This window comes from Lutra lutra, chromosome 17, assembly GCF_902655055.1.
Source record: "Lutra lutra chromosome 17, mLutLut1.2, whole genome shotgun sequence".
Taxonomy (NCBI): Eukaryota; Metazoa; Chordata; class Mammalia; order Carnivora; family Mustelidae; genus Lutra; species Lutra lutra.
Window position 1 is genome coordinate 47,432,584 of NC_062294.1, and position 25,375 is coordinate 47,457,958.

At 55.5% G+C, this 25,375-nt stretch overlaps 2 protein-coding genes and 1 non-coding gene across 8 annotated transcripts in view; all 3 read left to right on the plus strand.

The window, feature by feature from the left end:
- HNRNPUL1 (heterogeneous nuclear ribonucleoprotein U like 1) overlaps positions 1–8,479 on the plus strand; it is a 36,790-nt gene extending 28,311 nt beyond the window's left edge. For all 6 annotated transcript variants that reach the window (XM_047712047.1, XM_047712045.1, XM_047712042.1 and 3 more), the window contains exons 11-15: positions 2,703–2,871; positions 3,240–3,524; positions 4,833–5,122; positions 6,436–6,627; positions 7,214–8,479. In XM_047712047.1, coding sequence (XP_047568003.1) covers positions 2,703–2,871; positions 3,240–3,524; positions 4,833–5,122; positions 6,436–6,627; positions 7,214–7,330 — 1,053 coding nt within the window. In that variant the 3' untranslated portion in view covers positions 7,331–8,479. The remainder of the gene's footprint in view (positions 1–2,702; positions 2,872–3,239; positions 3,525–4,832; positions 5,123–6,435; positions 6,628–7,213) is intronic.
- Positions 2,089–2,195, plus strand: LOC125090040 (U6 spliceosomal RNA). Its single transcript, XR_007124151.1, has one exon. It is a non-coding gene; the product is annotated as a U6 spliceosomal RNA (small nuclear RNA).
- Positions 8,480–10,557: 2,078 nt separating the features above from the next.
- CCDC97 (coiled-coil domain containing 97) lies at positions 10,558–21,389 on the plus strand. The gene is made up of 5 exons (XM_047712059.1): positions 10,558–11,148; positions 14,734–15,189; positions 16,708–16,986; positions 17,431–17,560; positions 19,213–21,389. Exons 1-5 carry the CDS (start codon positions 11,103–11,105, stop codon positions 19,331–19,333), a joined length of 1,032 nt encoding a protein of 343 aa, XP_047568015.1. The 5' UTR covers positions 10,558–11,102; the 3' UTR covers positions 19,334–21,389.
- The last annotated feature ends 3,986 nt before the right edge of the window (positions 21,390–25,375 follow it).

Sequence of the window (25,375 nt, forward strand, 5' to 3'; positions counted from 1 at the left end):
CCGCTGGGATTTCAGCCCCAAGCTTCCTCCCCAGAGCCCGTATTCGCTCTACCCTGTCTCATTGTCCCTGCCTTCTTCTTCCTTTTTTTTTGAAGATTTTATTTATTTATTTATTTAGAGTGTGAGCAGGAGGAGAGAGAGGGAGAGAGAGACTCTCAGATGGACTCCAGGCTGAGCACAGAGCCTGACTCGGGGATAAATCTTAAAACCCTGAGATCACGACCTCAGCCAAAACCAAGAGTCAGACGCTTAACCAACAGAGCCACCCAGGCACCCCTGTCCCTTGCTGATGGGAACTCGCTATAGCTTGGTCTTCCCCAGGTGTGGATTTCTTCACATCTGCTTTACAGTGAGGCTAACCACGGCACACGTCCCTCCCTGGTAACGGCCATAACGACAGTGGCTCCCAGTTGTTGACTGCTGGCTGTGAGCCAGGCCCTGGGCTAACCAAGGGCTTTTACACACATGAACTCCTACTGTCTTAATGGTGAGCATCTGACATTCATGCTGTTCTCCCTTTTAAGGGCTTGAGACTCATTAAATGCACAGTACGTTGATTTTACGGACAAGTAGGCTGAGTGGCACTGTTCACCCAGGGCCACATGGGTGAGACCTGAGCAAGTCAGATTTAGAGCTGGGGTGTGCCAAGCCACCCCTAAACACATACACACTGCCTGCGAGCTGGGGTGTGCCAGGCAACCCCTACACACACACGCACGCACTGCCTGTGTCACGACGGCTCCTGTGCTGGAGGCCGCCTCAGAACCCCTGCTCAAGGACTTCCTCGCATAGGGACTATTGCTCTGCATCCCCTCCGCTCCTTCTTCACCAGCCCTGGCAGGGAGGCTCTTCATCTCTGTTTGCCAAGTGAAGCAACTATAAGGACTGGCCAGAGTGATTTAACGGCCGCACTAGGACTTGACCCGGGGCTTTTGCACCCTGCCAGGCCGTTGCTTCAACATGTGGTATATTCTCGTGTGCACGCCCCTTTATGGGCTGATCCCCCCCTCAGTCCGTCAGAGCCTCTCAGAGTTGTTCAAAGGCAGATATTCCTCATCACTCCAGTTGTGTTGAGTGTCTAAGTTTAAATAGGTCGGATACCCATACAGGTGGCTGGATCCCACCTCCAGAGACGGGTTTGGGAATTCCGAGTGGCTCTTTATCAGTAGCATCCAGATGGTTTGGGTGTATAGGCTGATTGTGGGGTCCCGCGGGTCTGGGCCGTTTCAGAGGGCCCGGCATATAGGAGGTATTCCGTAAATGGAAGCTGTTGACAGCTGCTGTTCTTGGTCCTGTGTGTTCTAGAGCGCTGCTTTGTGCTGCCACCAGCCCAGCACACACCTGCACATCACCAAGAGGAAGGGAAACGTTAGCAGCAAAACTTAACTTACGAAATGCACAGCCTTTTGCCTTGCCCAGCTCCTGCTTAAAAGCCTGTGGTGAGGCTGATGCTTTAGAGAAGGACTGAGTGAATAAAGGAACCACAGTGTTGATGACAAGAGTCCACACAAGCGTCAGGAAGGGCCAGTTAGTTATGGCAACATTCTGTAAACATGTAGCCATTAAAAGAGAACACTGGCAACGTTAATTAGAGAAACATTAAGTGAAAAAGCCTTCAGGGGGTGCCTGGGTGGCTCAGTGGGTTAAAGCCTCTGCCTTTGACTTTGGGTTATGATCCCCGGCTCCTGGGATCGAGGCCCGCGTTGGGCTCTCTGCTTAGCAGGGAGCCTGCTTCCCCTCCTCTCTGCCTGCCTCTCTGCCTACTTGTGGTCTGTGTCTGTCAAGTAAATAAATAAAATCTTAAAAAAAAAAACAAAGCCTTCAGGACAGTATGTAGCCTGATTCCACTTGTGTTATTTTTTGTTTGTTGTTGTTTTTTAAAGATTTTATTTATTTGAGAGAGAGAATGCAAGCAGGAGAGGGCAGGTAGGGGCAGAGGGAGAGGGAGAAGCAGACTCCCTGCTGAGCAGAGAGCCCATTGTGGGGCTCCATCCCAGGACCCTGGGACTATGACTTAAGCCAAAGGCAGACACAACTGTCTGAGCCACCCGGGCACCCCTTCAGTTGTGTTAAAAATCACACAGATCTGTGCTGGCTTCAGCAACACACACACTAAAATAGGAATGATACAGAGAAGATTAGCGTGGCCCCTGCGTGAGGATGACCCATGGATTCATGAAGCATTCCATATTTTAACATGAACACTTTCCATGTGTACCTCTAAGACTTTCCCATCATGTCTCAAAGTAAGTGTTTTAAAAAAGAAAAAAAAATTACACACATCTTTTTAGAAATAAATTCAGTACAAGTCATTTTGGGGAAGGAGGACTGGCAGGAAGTGGATGAAGGGATTCTTACTCTACATTCTTACTCTGCCTTGTACTCTATAAAGTGTTTACCATGAGCCTGTGTTACTTTTAGAATTGGGTAGAGATTGTAAGGTGGCATACCACTAACAAATAGGAGTTTAAAGCGCAACCGCAGGGAACCCCTTGTCCTGTGACTGTCAGCAGCCGCTTTCCCAAGTCAGTTTTCTGAGGATGGGCTCAAGAATCTTAAAAGCACAGAAAGAGTCGTTTTCTGAGTTTCTTTGCTTTGGAGAACTAGCATACTTTTCTGTTCCTGGCCTACATAATGCCTGACAGAGGAAAAAACCCAATTTGTAATGTACCATTTCTTGCCTCTTCTGTTACCTACCCTAGACAAATGTTTATGGGTCAGCCCAGAGACGAAAAATGAGACCGTTTGAAGGCTTCCAGCGCAAGGCCATTGTAATTTGTCCCACTGATGAAGACCTAAAAGACCGGACAATAAAGCGAACCGATGAGGAGGGGAAGGATGTCCCAGATCACGCGGTCCTTGAAATGAAAGGTAGGAGACACTGAACGACCCGACAGGCGCTGCCTCTGGTACCCACCGGTGCAGTACTGAGCTGGCTTCCGTCTGCTGCTCTGTAGAAGCAAGGATGCTGATTCCACCTGCCTGGCCCACTCCCTGGGGAGGCTGGAGGGAATATTTATATTTGGTGGCGCTTAGGTCATTTCCTCAGAAGAGAGACAGGAGTGTCTTTGTTAACCTTGAACACTGTTAGGTTGAGACCCTTTTTCACTTCTGTCACTCACTACTCATCCCCTCTGCCATCTCCCTTCTGGCACGCCAGTGTCCCGGGGGTGTTGGAACCAGACAGGAGTAGGTACTGACTTCTCCCTGTTCTTTCTGGGGCCCTGCCTTCTTCCCAGCCAACTTCACATTGCCGGATGTTGGTGACTTCCTGGACGAGGTGCTGTTCGTTGAGCTGCAGCGGGAAGAGGCTGACAAGCTGGTGAGGCAGTACAACGAGGAAGGTCGCAAGGCCGGGCCACCCCCTGAAAAGCGCTTTGACAACCGAGGTGGTGGTGGCTTCCGGGGCCGCGGAGGTGGTGGTGGCTTCCAGCGCTATGACAACAGAGGCCCACCAGGGGGCAACCGAGGAGGCTTCCAGAACCGAGGGGGCGGCAGCGGTGGAGGAGGCAACTACCGAGGAGGTGAGACATCTCAAACAGCGCTCTCTCGGCTCCTGGCTCCCGGGGCAGGGTTGGGCTTTGTGACCCAGGGTCGGGCGTTGTGTCAGCAGGTGAATTTGCCTAGCACCCGCTGTGGGCTGTGGGCTGTGGGCTGAGTTCTGGCGGAGAACTATGGTGAGTCAAATCGTAGGCCCTCAGGGGAACTCCCCCACTGTCCTGCTTCCCCTGGGCATTGCTCCTGAAGCCCATGCCCCTTTGCAGCTCATTCTAGTGTCATTTTTGCAAATCTTCTCTGCCATCTGACCGTAAGCTGCTTAAGAGTGGCCAGAATGAGTTTACTGCCGTCTTAGTTTCCAGCTCAGGACCTAGCACAAGACAAATGTTAGGACTGTTTTTGGTGTTTGGTATTAAAACAAGTAGAGGGGGTGCCTGGGTGGCTCAGTGGGTTAAAGCCTCTGCCTTCGGCTCAGGTCATGATCCTGGGGTCCTGGGATCGAGCCCCTCAGCGGGGAGCCTGCTTCCTCCTCTCTCTCTCTCTCTCTCTCTCTGCCTGCCTCTCTGCCTACTTGTGATCTCTGTCAAATAAATAACTAAATAAAATCTTTAAAAAAAATAAAAAATAAAACAAGTAGAGAAGTGGGCTGAGAGAAGTTAATTTGCCCAAGATTTGCCTGACTGAATCCAGAGCTAGAGTTAGCACCAAGTGGCCTGTTATTAAGTTCTGCCGTTTCTGAAGCAAAGTGTATGATCATGATTTAGCTAGCACGCCTCACTTAGTTTCAGTGTTGAGCTGGATGGTTCTGGGGACACAGCCATGACCCAGACAGACACATCAGCCTGTAGTGGCTGTCCAGAAGGCTTCTGGGCTGAGTGGCAAAGCCCTGGGTTAGTGTGAGCTTGGTGACACCTGATCCAGGCTGGGAGGAAGCAGACTAAAGGAAAGGCCTCCCGAGACACCAGTGTCTAGGCTGAGGTCCAGAGACCAGTGGGAGTTGGCAGGGGGCAGGGTTCTGGGCCCAGCCATAGCTGCTCAAGGGCTTAGGGGGGACTGATCCGTGAGGAGGACTGTCCTGCCCTCTTCGTAACCACCTCTTCCAATTTGTGCAGCAGCTGTTGGGATGCTGGGGACACAATAGGAACCAAGCAGCCCTGGTCCCAAGCTCATAGTCCCGTGGGCAGGACAAGCCTGTCAGCAGACAATAATGACTGAGTTATCAGGGCCGCACAGGGGACGTGCCTGGGGATCTGGGGAGACCTAGAGTAGAGCCCCACTCCTGAGGGTCGCCAGTTCAGAGTGACAGGGCCTCTCCCCTGGCTTCTCCGGTGCAGGCTTCAACCGCAGCGGAGGTGGTGGCTACAACCAGAACCGCTGGGGTAACAACAGCCGGGATAACAACAACTCCAACAACCGAGGCAGCTACAACCGGGCTCCCCAGCAGCAGCCGCCACCTCAGCAGCCGCCGCCGCCACAGCCCCCACCCCAGCAGCCGCCACCACCACCCAGCTACAGCCCTGCTCGGAACCCTCCGGGGGCCAGCAGCTACAGCAAGAATAGCAACATCCCTGGCTCGAGCGCCAATACCAGCACCCCCACTGTCAGCAGCTACAGCCCTCCACAGGTGAGAGGAGGCGCGTGTGCGTCCACAGGCCAGAGGAGGTGGGCCGGGGGAATGGGCAGTGGGCGTCCTGGCCACACCTCTCTACTCTTTCCTCCAACCCTGCCCTTCTTCCTGGCAGTGCTTTTGACTGCAGTGGACCTTAGGTGTTCCTTTCAGACCCAGATAAATCGGGAACCTACCTGTTCTCCCACCCCCTCACAGTCATGTGTTGTGAGCGTTTATTGCTTAAGTCGCTGTCGCTGGGCTCTCCTGAATCCCCAAGAAAGCACCTGATTGGAGTTCAGACGGCAGCGTATGGAGCCATGCCCTGAGCTTGGGAGGTCTTGCCCCGTGTCCTGAGAGCTTCACTCTGGAGCAGCTCCTGGCTCAGTTCCAGTTCTCCAAAAGCTGGTGCTTGGGCTCTGGAATGCATAGGCGCTGTTAGCCAGAGTAGTCCACAGCCGTTTCCTGAGTGCCTTCCACATGCCAGGCCTGGGGACAGTTGCCAAGAGACAGATGAATGACTCCCAGTCCTGGTCTAACCAGAATGTTTCCTAGAACAGGATGGGTAGGCACAGATTCAAACCCCAACCCCACAATGTCTGGGTTCTACAACCTTGCACAAACAGTGGCACCTCTCGGCACCTCGTTTTCTTTATAAAAGACTATGGAGTTGTTGGTAGAACTCGTTTGCAAGGTTTGCTATGAGGGATGGGTGGTATTTTAGCTTTGTGGGTAAGACTCTGGAACTAGACAGACCAGAGGTCAAGTCCTAGCTCCACCACTTTTTACTGTGTGACTTGGGTCCATTAATTTCCCCTCTCTGAGCTTCAGATTCCTGCTCTATAAAATGAGGCTAGTGGAACCTGCCTCACAGGGTTGATGGGGGCATTAGAGGGATTAATGATCCAGTCTGCATGTGGAAGCACTTGGGAAATTGCTACTACTGTTCTCAGCAGACCTTCCCAAAACAACTACCTTCCCAGAACAACCACCATTTAGGGAGTGCCTGGTGGCTTGTGTGCTCAAGCTTCCCAAAGATGCAGGGCAATCAGAAGGACTAGTTCTGTTGTAATTCTCATCTTATGGGAGGGAAAATAGCAGTAGAATTTGAAGAGAGGCTGTGTGCCCTGCTCCTCCAGAATCTTAGAGCTGGGAGTAGAGTCCAGAACAAATACAACCCTGCCTCCTTCCCTGTCCCACTATGTCACAGAACTGACCCATTTCCTCAGCCCGCAAACAACCTCCCCCAGGGAAGTTCCTTTGTGGTGCACAGCTTATGAAGGCCCTTCCTCCATCCCAGCTGAACCCTGGTTTTTCCCCCAACTTTCCAGCCGAGTTACAGCCAGCCACCCTACAACCAAGGAGGTTACAGCCAGGGCTACACAGCCCCACCACCGCCACCACCACCACCGCCTGCCTACAACTATGGGAGCTATGGCGGCTACAACCCAGCTCCCTACACCCCACCGCCGCCCCCCACTGCACAGACCTACCCTCAGCCCAGCTATAACCAGTATCAGCAGGTAGGTGCCAGACTCGGGGTGGGGCAGCAGAGGGAGGGTGCACATAAAGAGACTTCCAGGGGACCCGCATGGATGTGTATTCTGAGACTGGGGTCCCTCTTTATTCATACTACAGAGATGGGCTGGTCTCAGGCTGGCATCCACCTGATGTAGCCATTCCATTTAGTGAACGCTCTGCACTGGCTGCTCAGCGGCTGGTATTTGAGCCTCTTCTCACTGAAGCCAGCAAATGGCATAGCAGGGGCCTCTGAATCCTGCTTCAGCACCATGGCCAGTGTCCATGCCCCTTGGCTGGTGCTAGGCCCTCCCACCTGTTGTTCAGTGTTTTGAATATGGTATCTGCCTATACCTGAAAGGACATTAGGTTGGCAAGCCAGGAGGTCTGGGCTTCAGTCCCTGACTCCCCACCTATGGGACATCAGGTCAGTCACTTACCCTCCCAGGGGACCTTGATCTCTCCAGGGGACCCATGTGTTGGCTATTCTCAGTGCATTCATCTCTCCCCTGGGTTGAGAGTAGGTTCGAGACAGGAGCCAAATGTGGGTCTGGGTAAGGACAACATGGTGCTCTTGGTTTCTCTCTCCAGTATGCCCAGCAGTGGAACCAGTACTATCAGAACCAGGGCCAGTGGCCACCATACTACGGGAACTACGACTACGGGAGCTACTCCGGGAACACACAGGGAGGCACAAGCACACAGTAGCCAGTGTGCTCTGGAGGCCCCTGCCGGCTTCCTCCACCAGCGCCCACCTCGGCCCCCTCATCTACCCACACTGGGTCCTGTGGTGCTGGGGGACGGGTCATCCCAGGGCTGCCTCCTTTCAGCCCACTGCCTCCCCTCTGAGGGGCTTCTTCCCCAACACAGGGCCGGGCATTTTTTTCTGGATTCAAACAGGCAACAATGATCTTTTATTTTCTGTTTGTCCCCTTACCTTCTTCCTCCTCCTCTTCCTCTTCTTTCTCCTTCCTGCCTCCTTTTTGACTAAAGACCTCTCCCCTGCCCCTTGGTCATACAGTGAGGCTACAGTGGCTGAGGGAGGGCCCCTTTTGCCCACCTCTCCCAGCCCTGCTCCAGCCCCTCAGCTTCCCAGACCCTCTCGCAGTTGGTTGTACATTCTTCCAGGAGCTGTTTTACTGTCTACTTTTCAGGATTTAAAAACAAAAAAAAATCAAAAACTTAAAAAAAAAAACAACACAAAAACCCACAAGTTTAAAAAGTAAAATGCGGAGGGAGGAAGCAGTGACAGATATTTTTTGGTAATTATGCTTTTTTTTTTTTTTTTTTTTTTTTTTTTTAAATTTTTAGAATTTCTCTGTTTTTACTGTGGCTGTTGATATTTCATCAGGATAACCATTTCTTTGCTGAGTTCAGGTGACGGAGGAAGAGCCACAGCCTCAAAACAAAACACACACAAAACAGAACCACAGAATCATCTTTAACCCAACTTTTTATACGATGTCTCAGTTTCCCGTAACCTTGCACACAAGCTTCTGTGTTGAGTTGAATTGTAACTGCTTTTTGTATTTGGAGAGAGTGTGACTATTGAACTTGAAACCTTTTATTCCAGGTGTCTTGGTAGTTTCTGGTGGGATTAAGCGGGCGAGAGGGAAGAAGGGGAGGTTGGGGGGGGGCTCCTTCCCTTCAGAACATGAAATTTCTCCCACCGCCTCCTCTCCAGAGGTCTTCCAGGTGCCAGACCTAAAGGTTTTTCCTACAATGATCCTCTGATTATTTTTACTCCCCGCTGACCCATATGTTTTAACAGGATTTTAACAAACTGCACTTATTAAGAAATGTGTTTGCTTTGTTTTGTTTTCTTTCAATAAATGACATGGCACCTCCTAGCAGGAAGGAAGCAGGGTTGAAACCCTAAAATGTTACTGCAGTTGGCCTTTAATTGGGGTGGGACCTTTTCAAAGGGGACATTATTTACTCATCCATTAAACACTTACTGAGGGTTTTGTCTTGCCTGGCCCTGTTTTTGGTGCTGGGGATGCCCCCCTTAAACCTGGGACTCAGTATAAAATCCACTAGTTCATTTTAAAGTAGTTCTCTGGTCCCTGCTCTTTCTGGTCCACTCACAGCCCCAAATCTCCAGGAATTTGCGACTAGAAGGCATGGCAGGTCCCTGGGCAGAGAGTGAGATAGGCCTGATGGGATGGAGACCAAGGCTGGACTGTTGGGGGTCATCATGGGGACCATCCACCTTGGTCCTGGCTTTGGGTGCTGGCCTTAGGACGGGTCCTTCCTGCACTCCTGGATCCAGGCTAGTGGGGATTCCAGGAACTGCTTTATCCAGCCACTATGTGGTACGTACTTGTTCTGTGCCTCACTCTCTCTGGACAGTGCTGGGGATCCAGCATGGTCAGGGCAGGCCGGAGCTCTGCTTTCATGGGTCTCCCAGTCCAGAGGTAACATGGACTTGTCCTCAGATGGTGACACCACATGGTCAGCTGTGAAAGCCTGAGGGTAGGGACTGTGGTAAGGGGAGGTCTTCCTGGAGAAGGGAACAATTTTTTAAGTAGCCAAGTTAAAAGACTTTGTGTCTGCATCTCCGTATAGCCTAGTGTCCTCTCCCCCATATGTGGTGTTCCTGGCCCCTTGTAAAGGATCATGCTGGGGCGCAGGAGTGCCAGTTGAGCCCCATCCCTTACAGGAAGTACCTCAGAGCCTCATGAATGGAACACAGGCTGCAAGAGGAGGAGGAAGGCTGGCTAGTTTTGAGATTAGGAATGAGGCATCTAAATGTGAGATGGAGCCAAAATTGGTGGCTAGTTAGGCTAAATGGGACCCTAGAGTGCCTCCCTCTGCACTCAGAGCACAGGGGAAGGACCTCCATCTCTGGAAAGTCCCCTTGCTGGTGCACGTGTTGGGCAACAGCACCCTCTGCTGGCCTCTCTGAGTAATCTGTCTTAAATGTAGTTACCACCTATGGGCTGTGGCAAATAGGCCTCTAGGTCCCTTATTCCAGCAATGCAAATGGGAAGTTATTTCTCTGCTCTGGTCCACGGTGTCTGGATCATTGCACCAGATCCTCACAGATCTCCATTACTTCCGGCCCCTTACCTTCATGCTTTCCCCACTCCTACCTGCTACCCGAAGGATAAAGAAACTCAAGCTACTTAGTGTGCCTTATGAGGCCCTGTGTGCCTGACCCCTGGTGACCTCTCTGGCTTCATCCTCTGCTGCTCCCTCTTTGAACTTCAGATCGGTGGTTTGTTCTGGGGGAGTCACAAATCTCAATCCAAATGCCATCAACTCTGCTTCAGAAAGTGCACATGCACATGGAATTTTGCACTAATATTCAAGAGGTTCTCAAATCCTTTGCAGCCCAACAGTGGCCTTCCAAGTTAGAACATTTTTATTCCCTGACCACACCAGAGTCCTTGCAGTAGCCAGAAATATCCATGCCCGCCTTCCCCTCTGGGTCTTTGCCTTGCCCTGCTGCCTGAAACCTTCCTCTTTAATTCCTGCTCATCTTTTAGGTCTCAGCTCGGGTGTCCTCTCCTCCTAAAAGGAAACCTTCCCTGACCTTCTAGGCTGGGGTGGACAGACAACCCTGTCAGAGTTGAGGCCACTCAGGGTGGTCACTTGTGCTATGTCTGTCCACTTTGTTGGTAACATCTGAGGGAGTCGCTACACATCACCTAGAGCGGATTGGTACCAGGGTTGTCCCCCTCCACATCTGCAAATTCTTTTTTTTTTTTTTTTTTTAAGATTTTATTTATTTGACAGACAGATCACAAGTAGGCAGAGAGGCAGGCAGAGAGAGAGGAGGAAGCAGGCTCCCTGCCGAGCAGAGAGCCCGATGCGGGGCTCGATCCGAGGACTCTGAGATCACGACCTGAGCCGAAGGCAGCGGCTTAACCCACTGAGCCACCCAGGCGCCCCACATCTGCAAATTCTTAGGGTCCTGGAACACAGTGGGAAATTCTATCTTATCTCACCACCCATCTCAAGCTAGCCGGGGACTGGTTTTGATCACAGAAGCAAGAAACAAAGCTTAGTAGATATTCTTTGAGGTGGTGAAGGAAAAGGGAATGGATTGGAGTTTAAACCAGAGCACAAACCCTCAAAAGGCTCTGGTCGGTGCCCATCAACCATTCAACTATCCATCCCAGAGGTAAGCATGCCAGACTCAGTCCCAGCAGTGAACAGGTTGAACAATGGTTCAGATCCTCCTGAAAGTTCAATTTCTTGGCAGGTCAGGTGGGCGCGGGGTGGTGGGCGTGGAAGAGCCTCTGACCTCGACGCCCTTTCCGTTCGCGGCGGCGGCGGCTGCGGCGAGGGGGCGGGACCTGAGGAGGACACGCATGCGCATAGGAAGGTCCGCCTTCGCCCCGGAACTGTTGTTTCGGGCTTGGCGGAGCACGGGGTCCCACAAAGTGTGCCCAGCCGGAAGTGGCCGCTCAGGGCCTGGGGCCGGGATCAGCTTGCGGAGCCTACCGCGGGGGCTAACTAATTAGGAATCAGGATGGAGGCCGTGGCGACCGCAGCGGCGGCCAGGGAACCCGATGAAGGTGAGGTCCTGGCCGCGCAGAGGCAGTGGGAGGGTGGGGCTGCGGTGTCTTTGGGAAATGATTCCCCGTGGGCGCTCAGGAGGACTCTTTACAGGGGGACACAGCAGCCCTCGGGTTTACCAGCCCACTTTGCCACTTTGTCCAGATTAATGCCTCTCTTGTTGCGAGCTGCAGTCCTTTACCCCGTCTCCTCGCCCTAAATTAGGCCCCTCCAAGTTCTAGGCCAGCCTTTCCCCAGTGACAGGCTAACTCTCAGGTCACCAGAAACCTGCGCCCTGTCCCGTCTGAGTCTCGGTCAACCCTGCTTCTCAGTTACCCCCCTGCATGGCACTGACCCTTCCCTTGCCCAAGGCTGACCTTCCTCCTGTCCCACGCAAACTCTGCCTAGTCCAGATTTACAGCTCCCCCATTTCATTCTCATTCCCCTTTCCCCAAAAGGCCACAGTGCCATCGGCCTCCTCGAGTCCTTAATCCGTTTCTGTGCTTCCTCCATCTCTCTCCTTTGCGTTTTCAGTCTATTTCTCCCGATGCCTTCCCATCAGTATCTAAAACGCTATCATTTTTAGCTTCTCTTGAAATTTCATCCCGCTGCTTCAGAGTCGTCCCAGGAGGGGCGAGGTGTGGTTGGGAGGCTGGCTGAAACGTCCCTGGCCAAGAATTGGTCATTGTTGAAGCTGGATGGTGGTATATGGGGTGGGGTGGGCATTTCATCCTATTCTCTAAATCTGTGCATGTTGGAAATTTTCCATTTAAAAAACTGTTTTAATCTAAAAAGAAATTCTGGGGCGCCTGGGTGGCTCAGTGGGTTAAGCCTCTACCTTCGGCTCAGGTCATGATCTCAGGGTCCTGGGATCGAGCCCCACATCAGGGAGCCTGCTTTCCTTTCTCTCTCTCTTCCTGCCTCTGTGCCTGCTTGTGATCTCTGTCAAATGAATAAATAAAATCTTTTTTAGAATAAGATAAAATAAAAGAAAAAGAAAATCTATCTCTTGGTTCCATGTCAGGTATCTTCTCCAAATTGCCATGCACACCTGCCTCCCTTTCTTCACCTCCCACCAATTTGCAGTCCAGCTTTTACCTCCAGAAACTTCTCTGATCAAGGTTGCCAGTGGCCTCTTCCCCTTGTAGTTAAATGGAGTCACCCCATTCAGCTTTTCTCTTACTAGGCTCCTTGGAGAATTCAATGCCATTGACCCCTCCAACCTTCTTGAAAGTTGTCCCTTACCTTCTTTTTTCTTTTTTTCTTTTTTTTTTTTTTAAGATTTATTTATTTTAGAGAGAAAGGAGAGAGTGGGGGGAGGAACAGAGGGAGAGAATCTTCAAGCAGACTCCCCATTGATAAAGGAGCCCATAACCCGACTCCAGGCTCCATTCCAAGTGCCATGAGATCATGACTTGAGCTGAAAGCAAGAGCGGGACACTTAACCTACTGAGCCACCCAGGCGCACCCCCTTGGTTTCTGTGACACCACTCTTCCCTTTCCCTTCCTCTCTCTGAGGCTCCTCCCGCTCAGTCTCTGTCAGTTTTCTATGGCTGCTGCAGCAGATGACAACAAGCTGGGGGGCTTAAAACAAGAGAAATTTATTCTCTCACAGTTTTGAAGTCCAGAGGTCTGAAATTGGTACCACAAGGCTGAAATCAGGGTGGTAGCAGGACCGTGGAGGCTCCCTCAGAGGCTCTTCCAGCTTCTGGTGGCTCCTGACGTTCTTTACTTGTGGCCACATCACTCCCTTGGCCTTCTCTTCTGTGTATGTCCAGTCTCCGTTGGACTCTCTGTTATGGACACTCATTGTGACCCACCTGGACAATCCAAGATAATCTCCCGTCCCAAGATCCCTAACTTCACATCTGCAGAGACCCATTTTTTGCAACCACACAGGCTCCAGGAATTGAAGCGTGGCTGTCTTTCAGCGGCCGATTTTGTATCGTGGCCTCTGTCATAGGCATGGCTTCTCCCCATCCAGTTGGGGCTCTTTCGTAGCCCACTCTTCTTATCCCTCACACACTTGCCTTGCCCCCCCCCACCAAGACCTCTCATTTCCTTCGGCTTTGGTTCCTGTCTTGGCAATGCGACTCTGTAGCTCTGTCCCCAGCCCTGCGCTTTCCTCCCGAGAAGTCTCCAGCCCCACAGACCTGGAGTCTTTTAGATGCTCCCTGTGGATATCCCTTGGGCCCAACCTACCTCCCGTGTCCCAAACTGGCCTCAGCATTTCCCCCCACCCCCAGATCTGCTCCTTTTCCATGACTGTCTCAAGGACAATCTCACTAGTCCCCAGACCTGAACTGGATGCATCCCTTGTCTCCCAGCCCAAAGCCCCATGGCTTGTCTCCTCAGCCTCCTGAACATCTTTCTAACCACCACCCCTTCCTTTGCCCTCCTGCACAGCCCCTGCCCTGGTCCAACTCAGTCTTCTCTGGTCTCAGTGATTACAACCCTCACCCCCTCCCTCTTCCCTGTCCCAGCGATTACAACCCTCACCCCCTCCCTCTTCCCTGTCCCAGCCAAGCTGCCCAAAGGACTTGCCTGTACTTTCTGTCTTCTTTTATTTCCTGCCTGCTCAGCCTCGCTCCACTTACCACAACTTTTGAGAGACAGCTCTCAACAAGGTTTGCCTGGCATGCAGCTTGCCTGTTAGTACCTCCCGTGTTGTCTTTGACTGTCCTGGCTCCCCCATCACCCTGGCTATTCTCTGAGGGCAGGCGTTGGGCTGGCTCGCTTGCTCCCGTGGATCTTCAGTGCAGCCCAGCCGGGGCCTCGCACACATTTAGAGTTGCTGAAGAATGGTTGGGTGAGTGTGTGAATGAGTAGGATAGAAAGAGAGGGAATGAACAGTTTAGTGGATGTGTTAGTGATTTTGTGAATAAATGAATAAGGCAAAGAATTGTGTAAGTCAGTGAATAAGGTAAAGAACCAAGTAAATATACCAAGCATGCTCCTGCCTCAGGGCCTTTGCTCTGGCTATTCCCTTTTCCATAGAACTCTCTTCCCCCCAAAATGTCACAGCTCAGTCCCTCACTACCTCAGGTCTCTACCGAAATGTCACTTTTTTGGCAAGGTCTTCTCTGACTGTCCCATTTAAAATTGCAGCCTGGGGCATCTGAGTGGCTGTCAGTTAAGCATCTGACTCTTGATTTCGGCTTATGTCATGATCTTGCGATCATGGGATCAAACTCCGTATCTGGCTTGTGCTCTGCACTGAGTCTCCTTCAGATTCTTTCTCCCTGTCTCCCTCCCCATCTGCCCCTCACCGCTTTATCTCAAATAAATAAATTTAATTAAATTGCAGCCTGCCCCCCATTGACCCCATTCTCGCCTCCCTCCCTCTTCATTTTTCTACAGAACTCTTGGAACCACCCAACAGACTGTACATTTGCTAACACATTGTGTGTTTTCAATAATTGTGTTTTTCATGGTCTGTGTCCCCCACTAAAATGTCAACTTTGTGCTTAGTCTGGTATCTTTGGGACCTAGAACAGTACCCAGGATGTAGTAGGTGCTCAGTAAATGTAAGACAAGTCTTTTCCACCCACTCCACCTCCTCGCGCTCCCATCCCAGGACTGACACATCTCTCCTTCCCCCACAGACTGCACACAGCCCGGTTCTGGGCATTGGGGAGAGCCGAGCTGGACGCTGGTCCCACCCAAACCCCAGGACAAGGTGGAAGCCGCAGAGGGACCACCAAGGGCCCCAGATGATGACCCCCCCAGGCCTGAGAACGCGGCGGTGAATGCCATGCTGCGTGCTGTGGCTGCCAGCCGCCTACCAGTGTGCAGCCAGCAGCAGGGCGAGCCTGACCTCACCGAGCGGGAGAAGGTGGCCATCCTGGGCCAGCTATACCATGAGAAGCCGCTGGTGTTCCTGGAGCGCTTCCGCACGGGCCTCCGTGAGGAGCACCTGGCCTGCTTTGGCCACTTGCGTGGCGACCATCGTGCAGACTTCTACTGTGCCGAGGTGGCCCGGCAGGGCAGTACCCGACCCCGCACCCTGCGAACCCGCCTGCGTAACCGGCGCTACGCTGCCCTGCGTGAGCTCATCCAAGGTGTGGGGACAGGAGGGCTGGGCGGGCAGGGAGACTGAGGCAGAGGAAGTAAGGAACTAGGATGCAAGAGTGGAGACATGGACAGAGGTCTTGAGATGAGTTTTGAGACAGGGACACATGGAGGTTGAAACAGAAATGTGAAGCCATGAGGCAAGATAGGTAGATACAGACAGGAACCCAGGGAAGAGAATGGGACCAGCAGTGAGAAGGGTCAGAATTCAGTAGATGACACAAGTGCGATTTCAGGTCAGTGGGCCGCAGACACAGAACCCAGCCCTGTGGTCAGTGGTTACCCCTCAGGAAAATGAGATTCCCTTTCTCACACGATACACAGAGGCACTGAGGAAACCCGGGGAGTCTCTCTCTGACCCTGGGAACACAAAGGCCCTCTGAAACAAGGCATGCCTGTGAAAGGCACAATACCTTCTTGACCACAGTATCATTATAAGCATCTTTGTGACCAAAGACACCAGAACTAAAGTGGAAGGATGAGAGCAAATGAGGCAGAGAGGGAGTGAAGATTCTGGTTACCGTGAAGAAAGGCCCTAGAGCCAGGGAGATGGAGAGGGTGCGGTGTAGCGACAGGGAGTGAAGGAGGTGGGAGGGAGGAGGGATGAATGAATGGGGGGTGAGGTGACAGATACGGAACCCAGGAGGTGGAGGCAGAGCGATAGAAACAGAACCAGGGAACCGAACAGGTGGGTGGAGGCAGAGCGATAGAAACAGAACCAGGGAAACAAAGGGAGAGAAACAGAATATGGTGGGAAATACCAGAAACAGAGAGATGGGTAAGAGAGGGGGCAGGACAGGGATGGCCACAGACCCCAGTGCTGCAGAGGCCGAGATTCTGGGCAGATTCTCACCCTGGGCTCTGAAGGCGGGGCTGGGGCCAGTGTGTGGGAGGGACTGGGCAGGCTTAATGATTTTCTGAGGGACAGAGCAACCTGCAGGAACAGGCAGCTGGGGGAGACGGGAAGCGGGTGGTGGGGAAGCCGAACCCACCCGAGGGATGGCTGCAGGGGAGAGCACTCTGGGAAGAGGTGAGATGTGGGGTCTGGAAGCTTACCAGGGGCCCCCCGATCTGGCACATGCAGCTATGTACACAGACAGCCACACGTCATCTGCATCCTGGCTCTGGTATGCAGGACCCCTGCCTATGGCCTCCTGCACACTGACTCGGAGACACTCCTAGACACACGCAGGAGGGTGTGCACACCTGTGTAACCAGGCACGGCAGTAGGTGGGGCCAGGTTGGCCACGGCTGAGTGTGCACACACAGAGGAGCACACGTGCAGATCTGGGGCTGATGACTCACACACACTCAGATGCACACGTGCATACTCGTGGCCATGTGACCTCAGGTCTCTGTGTGCTTTCCCACCTGTCTCAGTGTGCATGCCACGCTTGCCCTTGTGCGTGCATGGCTTCCTACAAGCACGGTTGTGGACATGCATCTGCCCAGACAGGCTCAGCCCACACCCAGACCCCTGAGCCCGGGCGCGCCCTGTCTCCATGCAGGTGGTGAGTACTTCAGTGACGAGCAGATGCGGTTCCGGGCCCCACTGCTGTATGAGCAGTACATTGGGCAGTACCTAACCCAGGAGGAGCTCAGTGCCCGCGCCCCGGCCCACCAGCCGCCCAAGCCAGGCGCCCTCGGCACCCCTGCCTGCCCGCTCTCTGACCTCCTGCTCCAGTCCTACCAGGAGCGGGAGCTGCAGCAGCGGCTGCTCCAGCAGCAGGAGGAAGAGGAGGCCTGCCTGGAGGAGGAGGAAGAGGAGGAGGACAGTGATGAGGAAGGTGAGGGCCGGTACCAGGGGGCTCCCAGCCTGGGCCCCTGACCTGTAAGAGCAGACCTCACATCCCTCCCCTGCCTGCCCTGAGTGCCCAGGCTCTTCCCAGTCCTTCCAGCATCTCTGTCCCCCACTCCTCAAAGGCATGCAGCAGTTGCTTCCTGCAGGCCCCTGCTCATGCCATTCTCTCTGCCAAGAATGCCTTCCCTTCGCCGCCCTCCAGGTATCAGCTCCTGACCCTGTTCTCCAACTTCCAGAGCACTGTATTGTCATTGCGTGTTTGGCATGTGGCCCAGAGGGCAGGACCAGGGTTGTCTTGGTCACCACTGTGTTCGCAGTGCCACCAGCACAGAGGAGGCAGCTCTCTGTGGCCGTGCGTTCAGCCCCTCCCCGAGTGTACCACTCACACCTACCCACCCCCCCGACCCCACTGTGGTGTCCGCCCCTACAGACCAGAGCCCCAGCAAAGACTCGGAGTCCTGGGTACCCGACTCAGAAGAGAGGCTGATCCTGCGGGAAGAGTTCACCAGCCGGATGCACCAGCGCTTCCTAGACGGCAAGGACGGGGACTTTGACTACAGGTGACCCCGGCCCTGCCCCTCCCCGCCCCCAGCCCAGCACCCCACGGCCTTCGGCCCAGCTCAGATGGCATAAGGGTCTCAGAAGAACCCAAGATGAGTGTGTGTCCTTGGACTAGCTTTGTCCATCTCTGAGTATCCGTCCCCTCATCCGAAGAAGGGACTGAGCAGAGCTGATGGTCAGCGCTCAAAAAAAAAAACTGACATATTTCTGTTTGGGTGAGTGGTGGTGGCCTGGTAGGATGCCACCGCGGCAAGCCCTCCAGGTTTCCCCAGGCACGCCAGCTTCTTCCTCACGCCCCCACACCTCCTCCATGCAATAGGTAACCGCTGGCAGGGTTGATGCCATCACGGAGGGGTCTGTGGTGGCCGCGCAGCAGTCTGCTTGCTGTCCCCATCGTGACCTCGGGGCGAGACACAGCCGCTGCTCTGGGAAGGCAAGGACACAGAAGAATGAAGTATCAGAATCAGAGATAAAAGGCCGAGGCAGTCTGGCCTGGAAGGTGTGCAAGCCGAGGGCCTGGCTTCAGACCCAGCCCCAGTAACACACGAACAAACCAACCCTCACCAGTTGAGTGGGGGGCACCACCGGCCTGAGCTAGGACCACCCGGCTCCGGAGGCGAGTCTGGCTATCCACCTTCCAGCTGGCTTTGCACCTTTCAAAGCAGGGTGCAGAGTCCCTGGGCCATGGGGAGCCCCCAGAAAGCCAGGTGCCCATGAGGAAATTGGGCCTAGCGTGAGGATTAGGGTTGCAGAGGGACCAAAGCCCATCCCCCCTGGAGGACAGCCGCTGGGCAGCGGGGCCAGTGGGTCCCTCCTCTGTATTCAACCACCATGTGCCGGGCACCTGCTGTGTCCAGACTCTGGGGACAAAGCAGTGACCAAAGCCAATGAAAGGGTTCCTTGCCCTGACGGGAGTCCCACTCTAATGAGGAAGCAAAAGAAGTATGTATCATCTGGTGCTACAGGCCATAAAATTAAGGCAGGGTCTAGGGGTGGGGAGGTTGGGACGAGGTGGCCAGGAAAGGCTCTTGAGCAGGTGACGTCTCAGCAAAGACATGCAGAGTGTGGGGGGGCGGGGCGGACAGCATGAATATCTGGGCTCAGAGTGTTCCCAGTAGGGGGAACACCAGTTGCAAGTGTCCTCCTGACAGTTTAGGATCACTTGTCACCTCAAGGCAGACACTTCTCGGCACTGCTGACGTTTCGGGCCCGATCGTTCTTCATGTGGAGCGTTGGCCTATGCGTGGTAGTAGAGGCATCCCTGGTGTCGAGCCACTCAGTGCCAGTAGAAGACCCCACTTGAGAAACCCAAAACATCTCTAGTTGCCCCCACATGTCCCCTGAGGGCCAGGATCTTCCTGTTTGAGAACCACTCTTTGGGGAATGAGGGTCCTCCCATCCCCACATCTTCCAGCTTTTTGAGAGAAACCATAAGTTTTTGTGTAAAATCTCTGCTTTGGAAAATGTTGCCCTTTGTCTGAAGCCCTGAGAGGTTCCATGCCTGGCCCTCTCCGCCGGGGGGGGGGGCAGCTCCCACTGACAGCTGCCAGCATGTGGCCTTTGACCTGGGGAGCCCCAGCTCCTCTGAAGGGTGAGAAGCAGCGAGGCCGGGCCCACAGAGCCAGCCCCTGACAGCCCCCTCCCCCTGCAGCACCGTGGACGACAACCCCGACTTCGACAACCTGGACATCGTGGCGCGGGATGAGGAGGAGAGGTACTTTGACGAGGAGGAGCCCGAGGATGCGCCCAGCCCAGAGCTGGATGGGGACTGATGGCTGTGGCCACCCACCCCGCCCGTGACTCCGTCTAGGGGACAGCCTTGCTGGCTCTGGTGCCATCCCCGCCGACTCCCTGCCCCCTCTGCGTGCGGGGTTCCCTATCTTGCCCCCCGCCCAGCTCCACCTCGGTCTCTCGCTGCCTCTGGCTCGCTCGCTTTTTCTCCCCGCGCTTCTGTCTCTTGCTTCTCTGCATCCCTCTCCCTCTCTCTGCACCTCACCGTCTTTCCTCTCTGCCTTTCTCCATCCCCTTCCCTGTCCCTGTGCCTTTGTCCCCATGACAGGGCCCAGGCTGAACACCTCCCCTTGGCTGAGGCCAGCAGGCCCTTTGTAGCTGGTGCCCACCAAGTGGACATCAGTGCCCAAGGGGGTCCAGGTGAGCCCCTGGCTTCACTCTGGCCTCTGCCCGTTTCTCCCGCTCTGTGCTGGCGCAGCTCATGCCTCCTTGCTCCCCGTTCATTCCTATCTCCTTCAGCCCTCCTCCAGGCCTCTGGTTTTTCCCACCTGTCCGCTCCCATCCCGGCCTCCGTGCTGCCTCTGGCCCTCTGTCTGCCCCTCAGCCTTTCTTTTTCTGGTTTCTTTGTCATCCCCCCACCCCACCGGCCTTGCTGCCAATGCCGAGGAAGGCGGCCTCGCTGGGCTGGCTACCAGCTGTCACCTCTCCCTCAGGACCCAGACTTGGGAGGGGGGCGCAGGGGCAGCACCAGGGCCATGGGCCTGCTGGCTTGGGTGTGGCGGGAGGGGGCATGGAAACGGGGGCTCTCCCCTCTCAGCCCCACCAGCCCCTCTCTTTCCCCAGCCGCAACGTTGCTTCCTTCCCTTCTTCCGCCTCCTTCTCCCTCTCTCGTTTACACTCCCCAAATACGTACAGGCTGTTATCATGGGTCCTGAGTCATCCCACACACAGCCTGCCCCAGCGTCCCTGCCCCCCAGCTGGCCACAGGGCCCGCCCCACAGAGCCCCCTGCCGCTCCAGGCTAATGGGAGCCAGATGGCCTCCGGGTGACTCAGCCACTGGCCTGTGGGAACCCAGGCGTCCCGCCTTCCCATGCCCCCACACCCGGCTCCTGCTCCCCTAGTAGACAAGCATACGGAGAAGGGCTCAGCTGCTTGGGGAGGGCTGTGGGCCGCGGGTCAGAGAGTGGGGCCTGGAGACCCCTCACTCCTGGGAGACACAATGATGGCACCCCACCATAGCCAAGCCTGAAGGATCCTCAAAACCACTTCCTCAGGCACACGGCCCAGAGTAAGAGGGAGATCCTGGGGCCACTGCTTTTGACCCCTGGGCCTCAGCTCTGCCCTCTGGGTCAGACAGGACTAGAGCCAGACACAGAAAGTGAGAACTGGCCTGGAGGCTGAGGGACATTTCACACCGAGAGACTGTTCAATATGGGAGCTTCCGGTTCCTGAGCAGTCTTGTCCTTTGCTGGGCCTGGTGCCACACGGAATCCTCCAGACAACCCAGAGAAGTGGGGACTTGCCTCCACTCCGTAGGTGAGTCAGGGGAGGCCAGAAGGGAGACGTGAGTTGCTCCAAGCCGCACAGCCAGTGAAAATAAAACCCAGGTCTAGAACCTCACAGGTCCTACAGACCGTCCTCCTGGGCTGCATGTCAGCCATCAGGTCAGGGCTACCCGGAGCAGACAGATGCACGGACTTCCTCAGGAAGACCGAGCAAAAGGCGGCTGTCAAGGGTGATACCAGCAACTAAGCTCCAGGGGAGCCTCTCCCTGCACATGGGCTTGGAACCGTGTCGGGGGCATGGAAGTCGGCGCCTGGACCAGAACCATCGCTCCTGTGCAGCTTGTGCCGCCCGCACTGCTTCCCTGGCTCCCGGGGAAGCCCAGGACCGTGCCCTCAGAGAGCCGGGGGATGAACGGTGTTCGCCCCGGGTCTGTGCGCGCCCCCGCAGGCCCGGAGAGCTCTTCCAAGGCAGGGATCCCCCCTGCATGCTGTGCGCCACTCTCGTCGGGCTGCCACTGGGTCATCAGTGTTGTTTGTGATATACTTTGCGGGACGTAGATTTGTTACATAATAAAGTGATGAGAGACAGCAGCAGCTGAGTCAGAATTAGGGTTAGTCAGATGGCGGAGACAGGAGCCTCTGCGCGGAGACAGAGGTGGGGCCAGTCGAGAGGGACTGCGGGAGACACACCCCTGACACAGCCCCCGCGGCTGCGACCTGGAGGTGCCCTGGAGTGGCGTGGGGGGGTGCCTGGCCCAAGGCGGGTCAGGGCTGACGGAGAGGCTGAGTCAGGGAGGGAGGGCCCGCTGGGGGAGAGCCCCTACGTGGGCATCCGGCCCCCACCCCGTCTCTCCTCCTGACCAGCCCTGCTGGCTGCCACCCGCACCCCATCTGACCCCCCTGCACCTCCTGTCCCTCTCCCTCTCTCCCTCCTCTGCTTTGCCTCTTGTGCCTCTGTGCCGCTAGCTGCCTGAATCTTCCATCACTTCCCACCTCCCTTCTCAGCCCTCCGCTCTTCCCCTGGCAGTCCTGCCCAGGAACTCAGCCACCCCTCTTGCTTGCCTCCTGCCCATCCCAACACACCGGGTCTCTGAGCAGTGGTGACCATTCCTGTGCCTTCCTCCCGGAGTCTCCACCCCATCTCCCTCCCTGCAGCCCCTGGCCTGCCCCTCACCCCATCGGCTAGCCCCTCTTCTCTGTCTCCCAGACCCTGGGAAGCCCAGTGAGGACGTCCAGGTCAGAGGGTCACTGGTGGCCCCTGGGAGCCCAGGAGGAGGGGTCACCACCACAATCCCATCCAGAAAAGGGGCGGGAAGGGGCACTGAGGCTGTGGCCTGTCTGGCCAGAAGGAAGTGTCTGTGCTGTGGCCTGGTCACCCCCACCCCCAGGACCTGCCGGGCCGCCGCCACCGCCCCCGGGCTGGGGCCGAGTAAACACAGCTGCCGGCAGCTGGGATATTTATACTGAGTTCCGGGCGCAGGTCCAGTGCCCACCACAGCCCCTGCCCTGCCCGCCCGCCACAGCCAGCCCCGAGCCAGCGTGGCACCAGCCGGCAAGGGGACACACCACAGACGCAGCCTCCACTCAGCACAGAGGCCACTGGGCGTGTCGCTCGGGATGCCGGTGGCTTCCCTGGGGACACACCATGCCCCTCCTGCCCTGGAAACACCAGCACAAAATGCAGACCTGCAGAACACACCTCCACCCAGCTGAAAACTCAAAACACCTCGAAGATCTCGTGATGCCAAAAAGAGACCCACACAACAGCTCACACACCGAAGTCACCAGCCCACATGTGGGGAGACGAAAATGCAAACACCATCTGCTCCTAGAACTGAGGACACCAGTCTCTGAATGGACACACACACAAACACACGAGGAGGATGACAGCAAACGTGTTTCAGACACACCCCACAGGCACAACGTGCTCAGAATACCAGCGAGGCGCACACCACTCACAAGCCTTCCCCAGAAACAAGTCGCCCACAGACACAGAAACCCCAGGAACTGCCCCCCGCCACACACTGAAAACACAGCTCAGCTAGCAAACAGAGCACAACAGCTCCCAGAAACACACCTCCCTCACAGACACACAGACATGCACAGAAAACATCCACACTTCGAGTCATGCTTACCGAAGAAGGCACCAACTTACACAGAGAACAGTAGCAAAGAGGCTGAGAAAATAATCAGACACACCATGCGTCCCATGGGTATGACCCACTCCTATACACAGACTCATGTCGCAGAGCCCAGAGAGCACACCAGCTTCTGGTCAGACACAGTCACAGTCAGACACACCGCGGGGACGCGTGCCAGGGGCACACACTTGGACAGAACCTGTCCATACTCAGCATAGCCAGCGGGCACCCGCTGGTATGTTGGAAACCCCTAATGCTGGACACACAAAATTCACTGCACAAAGCCTGCACACGCGCGCGCACACACACACACACACACACACACACACACACACACACACGTGTCCTGAACCTGTTCAACTTTACATAAACACAAAAGACACCTATCATGAGGTAGAGGGCAGAAGGAGCTTTCTCTCTCATCCCCCCTCCCCCACCCTTGCTCTCCCCACTCCTTCCAGCTGACCCAGCTCCCAGGCCTCTCTGGGGGGAGGGGGCAGGAAGGCCTAAGCTGGCCTCCCCAGCCCTGCTTCCTGCCCCGTGGGGGCTGGACGGGAAGCTGGGGCTCCAGCCGGAACCCAGGCTCCCCCACGACTTCCCTCCCCTCCCGGGGCAGCCCGCAGGAGTGGAGGAGGGGAGCGGGTCTCCCTGAACCCCAGGGTCCTGCCTCAGCGCTGGTTGCTGGGCCAGGGCCAAGACTCCCCTCCCCCCCGCCCCCCCCATCGGCCCCACCCTGCCGGGCTGGGGGTGCTGGGTAGCAGGGCAGGGGCTGCCTGCAGGCAGTCCAGGAAGGTGCTGAGCCCGCAAGTTTCCCTTCCTGGGCCGCCTCTGCGCCAACTCAGCCAGGCGGGCAGGTGGGCGGGGTGTGTCACGAGGGCGTGGCAAGGGCGACCGCGGGGTGTGCGGCCAGGACTTGTCCTCAGGCCGAGGCACGGGCTGGGCGTGTGAGGGCCCCGACCCTGGGGGTGTGTCTGGGTGTGTGGGATGGCTCCGTCTGGGACCCGGGGTGTGACAGCGTGTCTGGGTATGACAGGGCCAGCTGCTGTCTGTGGGGTCCCGTGGGACTCCCCAGGCCTCAGTGTGTGGGGCCGCGAGATGTCAGACTGAGTGGGCACGACTGGCCCACAGTCTGCGCGATCGTGACGTGCGTCTCCACGTGTGGCGTGTGTCTGGGTGGAACTGGGACGCGTCCGGTTGTGTGTGCGTGCGCTGTGCCTGTTCGTGAGCATGTCCTCATGGAGGCTGTTTGTGTGACTGTTGGTGGGTCCCAGCAGGAGTCTCTGTGTTACTTCCTGATGGGGCTCTGAGCCTGGGAGGTGTGTGTCTGTGCAGGGCACCCTCTTGAAATCTGTACCTGGTTTGCAGTGGCCGTGTTCATGTGACTGTGTTCTGCCACGTCCGGTAGAAGCTCTGAGGCCAGGGTGTACATAGGTAATGCTGCGGCATGTGTGGACTGTGACTAGTGTCGCAAGTTTCTGTGTAGCCACTGTGGCTCTGAAAGGTGAACGTGTCTGCAAGACTGTGCAATGTGGTCCATATTCGAACCTCTGTCATGAGTGTGAACATGTGTATAGCTGTGTGTAGCTGTGCCGTGTTTTCATGGGGCTATAGGGACAACAGTCTGTGTCACCGCACACCTGCGAGTCTGCACACAGGAGGCTGGTTAAAGTGGCAGCATGTCCTTACACAGTGACCCCACCTAGGCCCATCCCTGGGCCAGGAGCAGGTCAGGGCCCAGCCCTGGTAAGGACAAGAGAGCATAGAGGGGTAGGGGGCACCAAAACCTGGGACGAAAAGGAGAAACAGGAGGGGCCGAGAAGGAGGAAGCAGGGGAGAGTTCATGGGAAAGACCAGAGCAGATGGGAAGAAAGAGGGCAGCCAACAGGGAGCTACCCTGGCTCAAGCCCCTAGCATTCCTCACTTGGACAAATGGTCTCCCTGCAGCTCCCCTCACCCACGTTCAGTGTACTCAACCATCAGCCAGAGGGACCCTCTGAGCAATGAAGTCGACTCACACTCCTCTTCTGCTCCAAACACTGACAGGGCTCCCATTGCCCTCAGAGTACAAGTTCCCACAGATTCCCACAGGCCCTATGTGGACCCAGAAGCAGTGCCCATGCCGAGGTTATATGCCTAGATCCTCAACTCTAGCTGACTGGACTCGAATCCCAGCTCTGCCATGTGCTAGCTGTGTGACCTTAACTGTGCCTCGGTCTTCCCATCTGTAAAGGGGGGAAACAAAGGATCTCTATAGCAGGAGCTGGCTAACTGTTTCTATAAAGGGCTAGATAGTAACTATTTGTGACTCTGCATTACATTTCTACTCAGCCATGCCCTTGTAGCACCGAAACAGCCCCAGGTGATCCCCAAAGGAATGAGCGTGGCGGCTGTGCTCCAATAAAACTTTATTTTACAGACACAGGCAGCGGGCCAGAT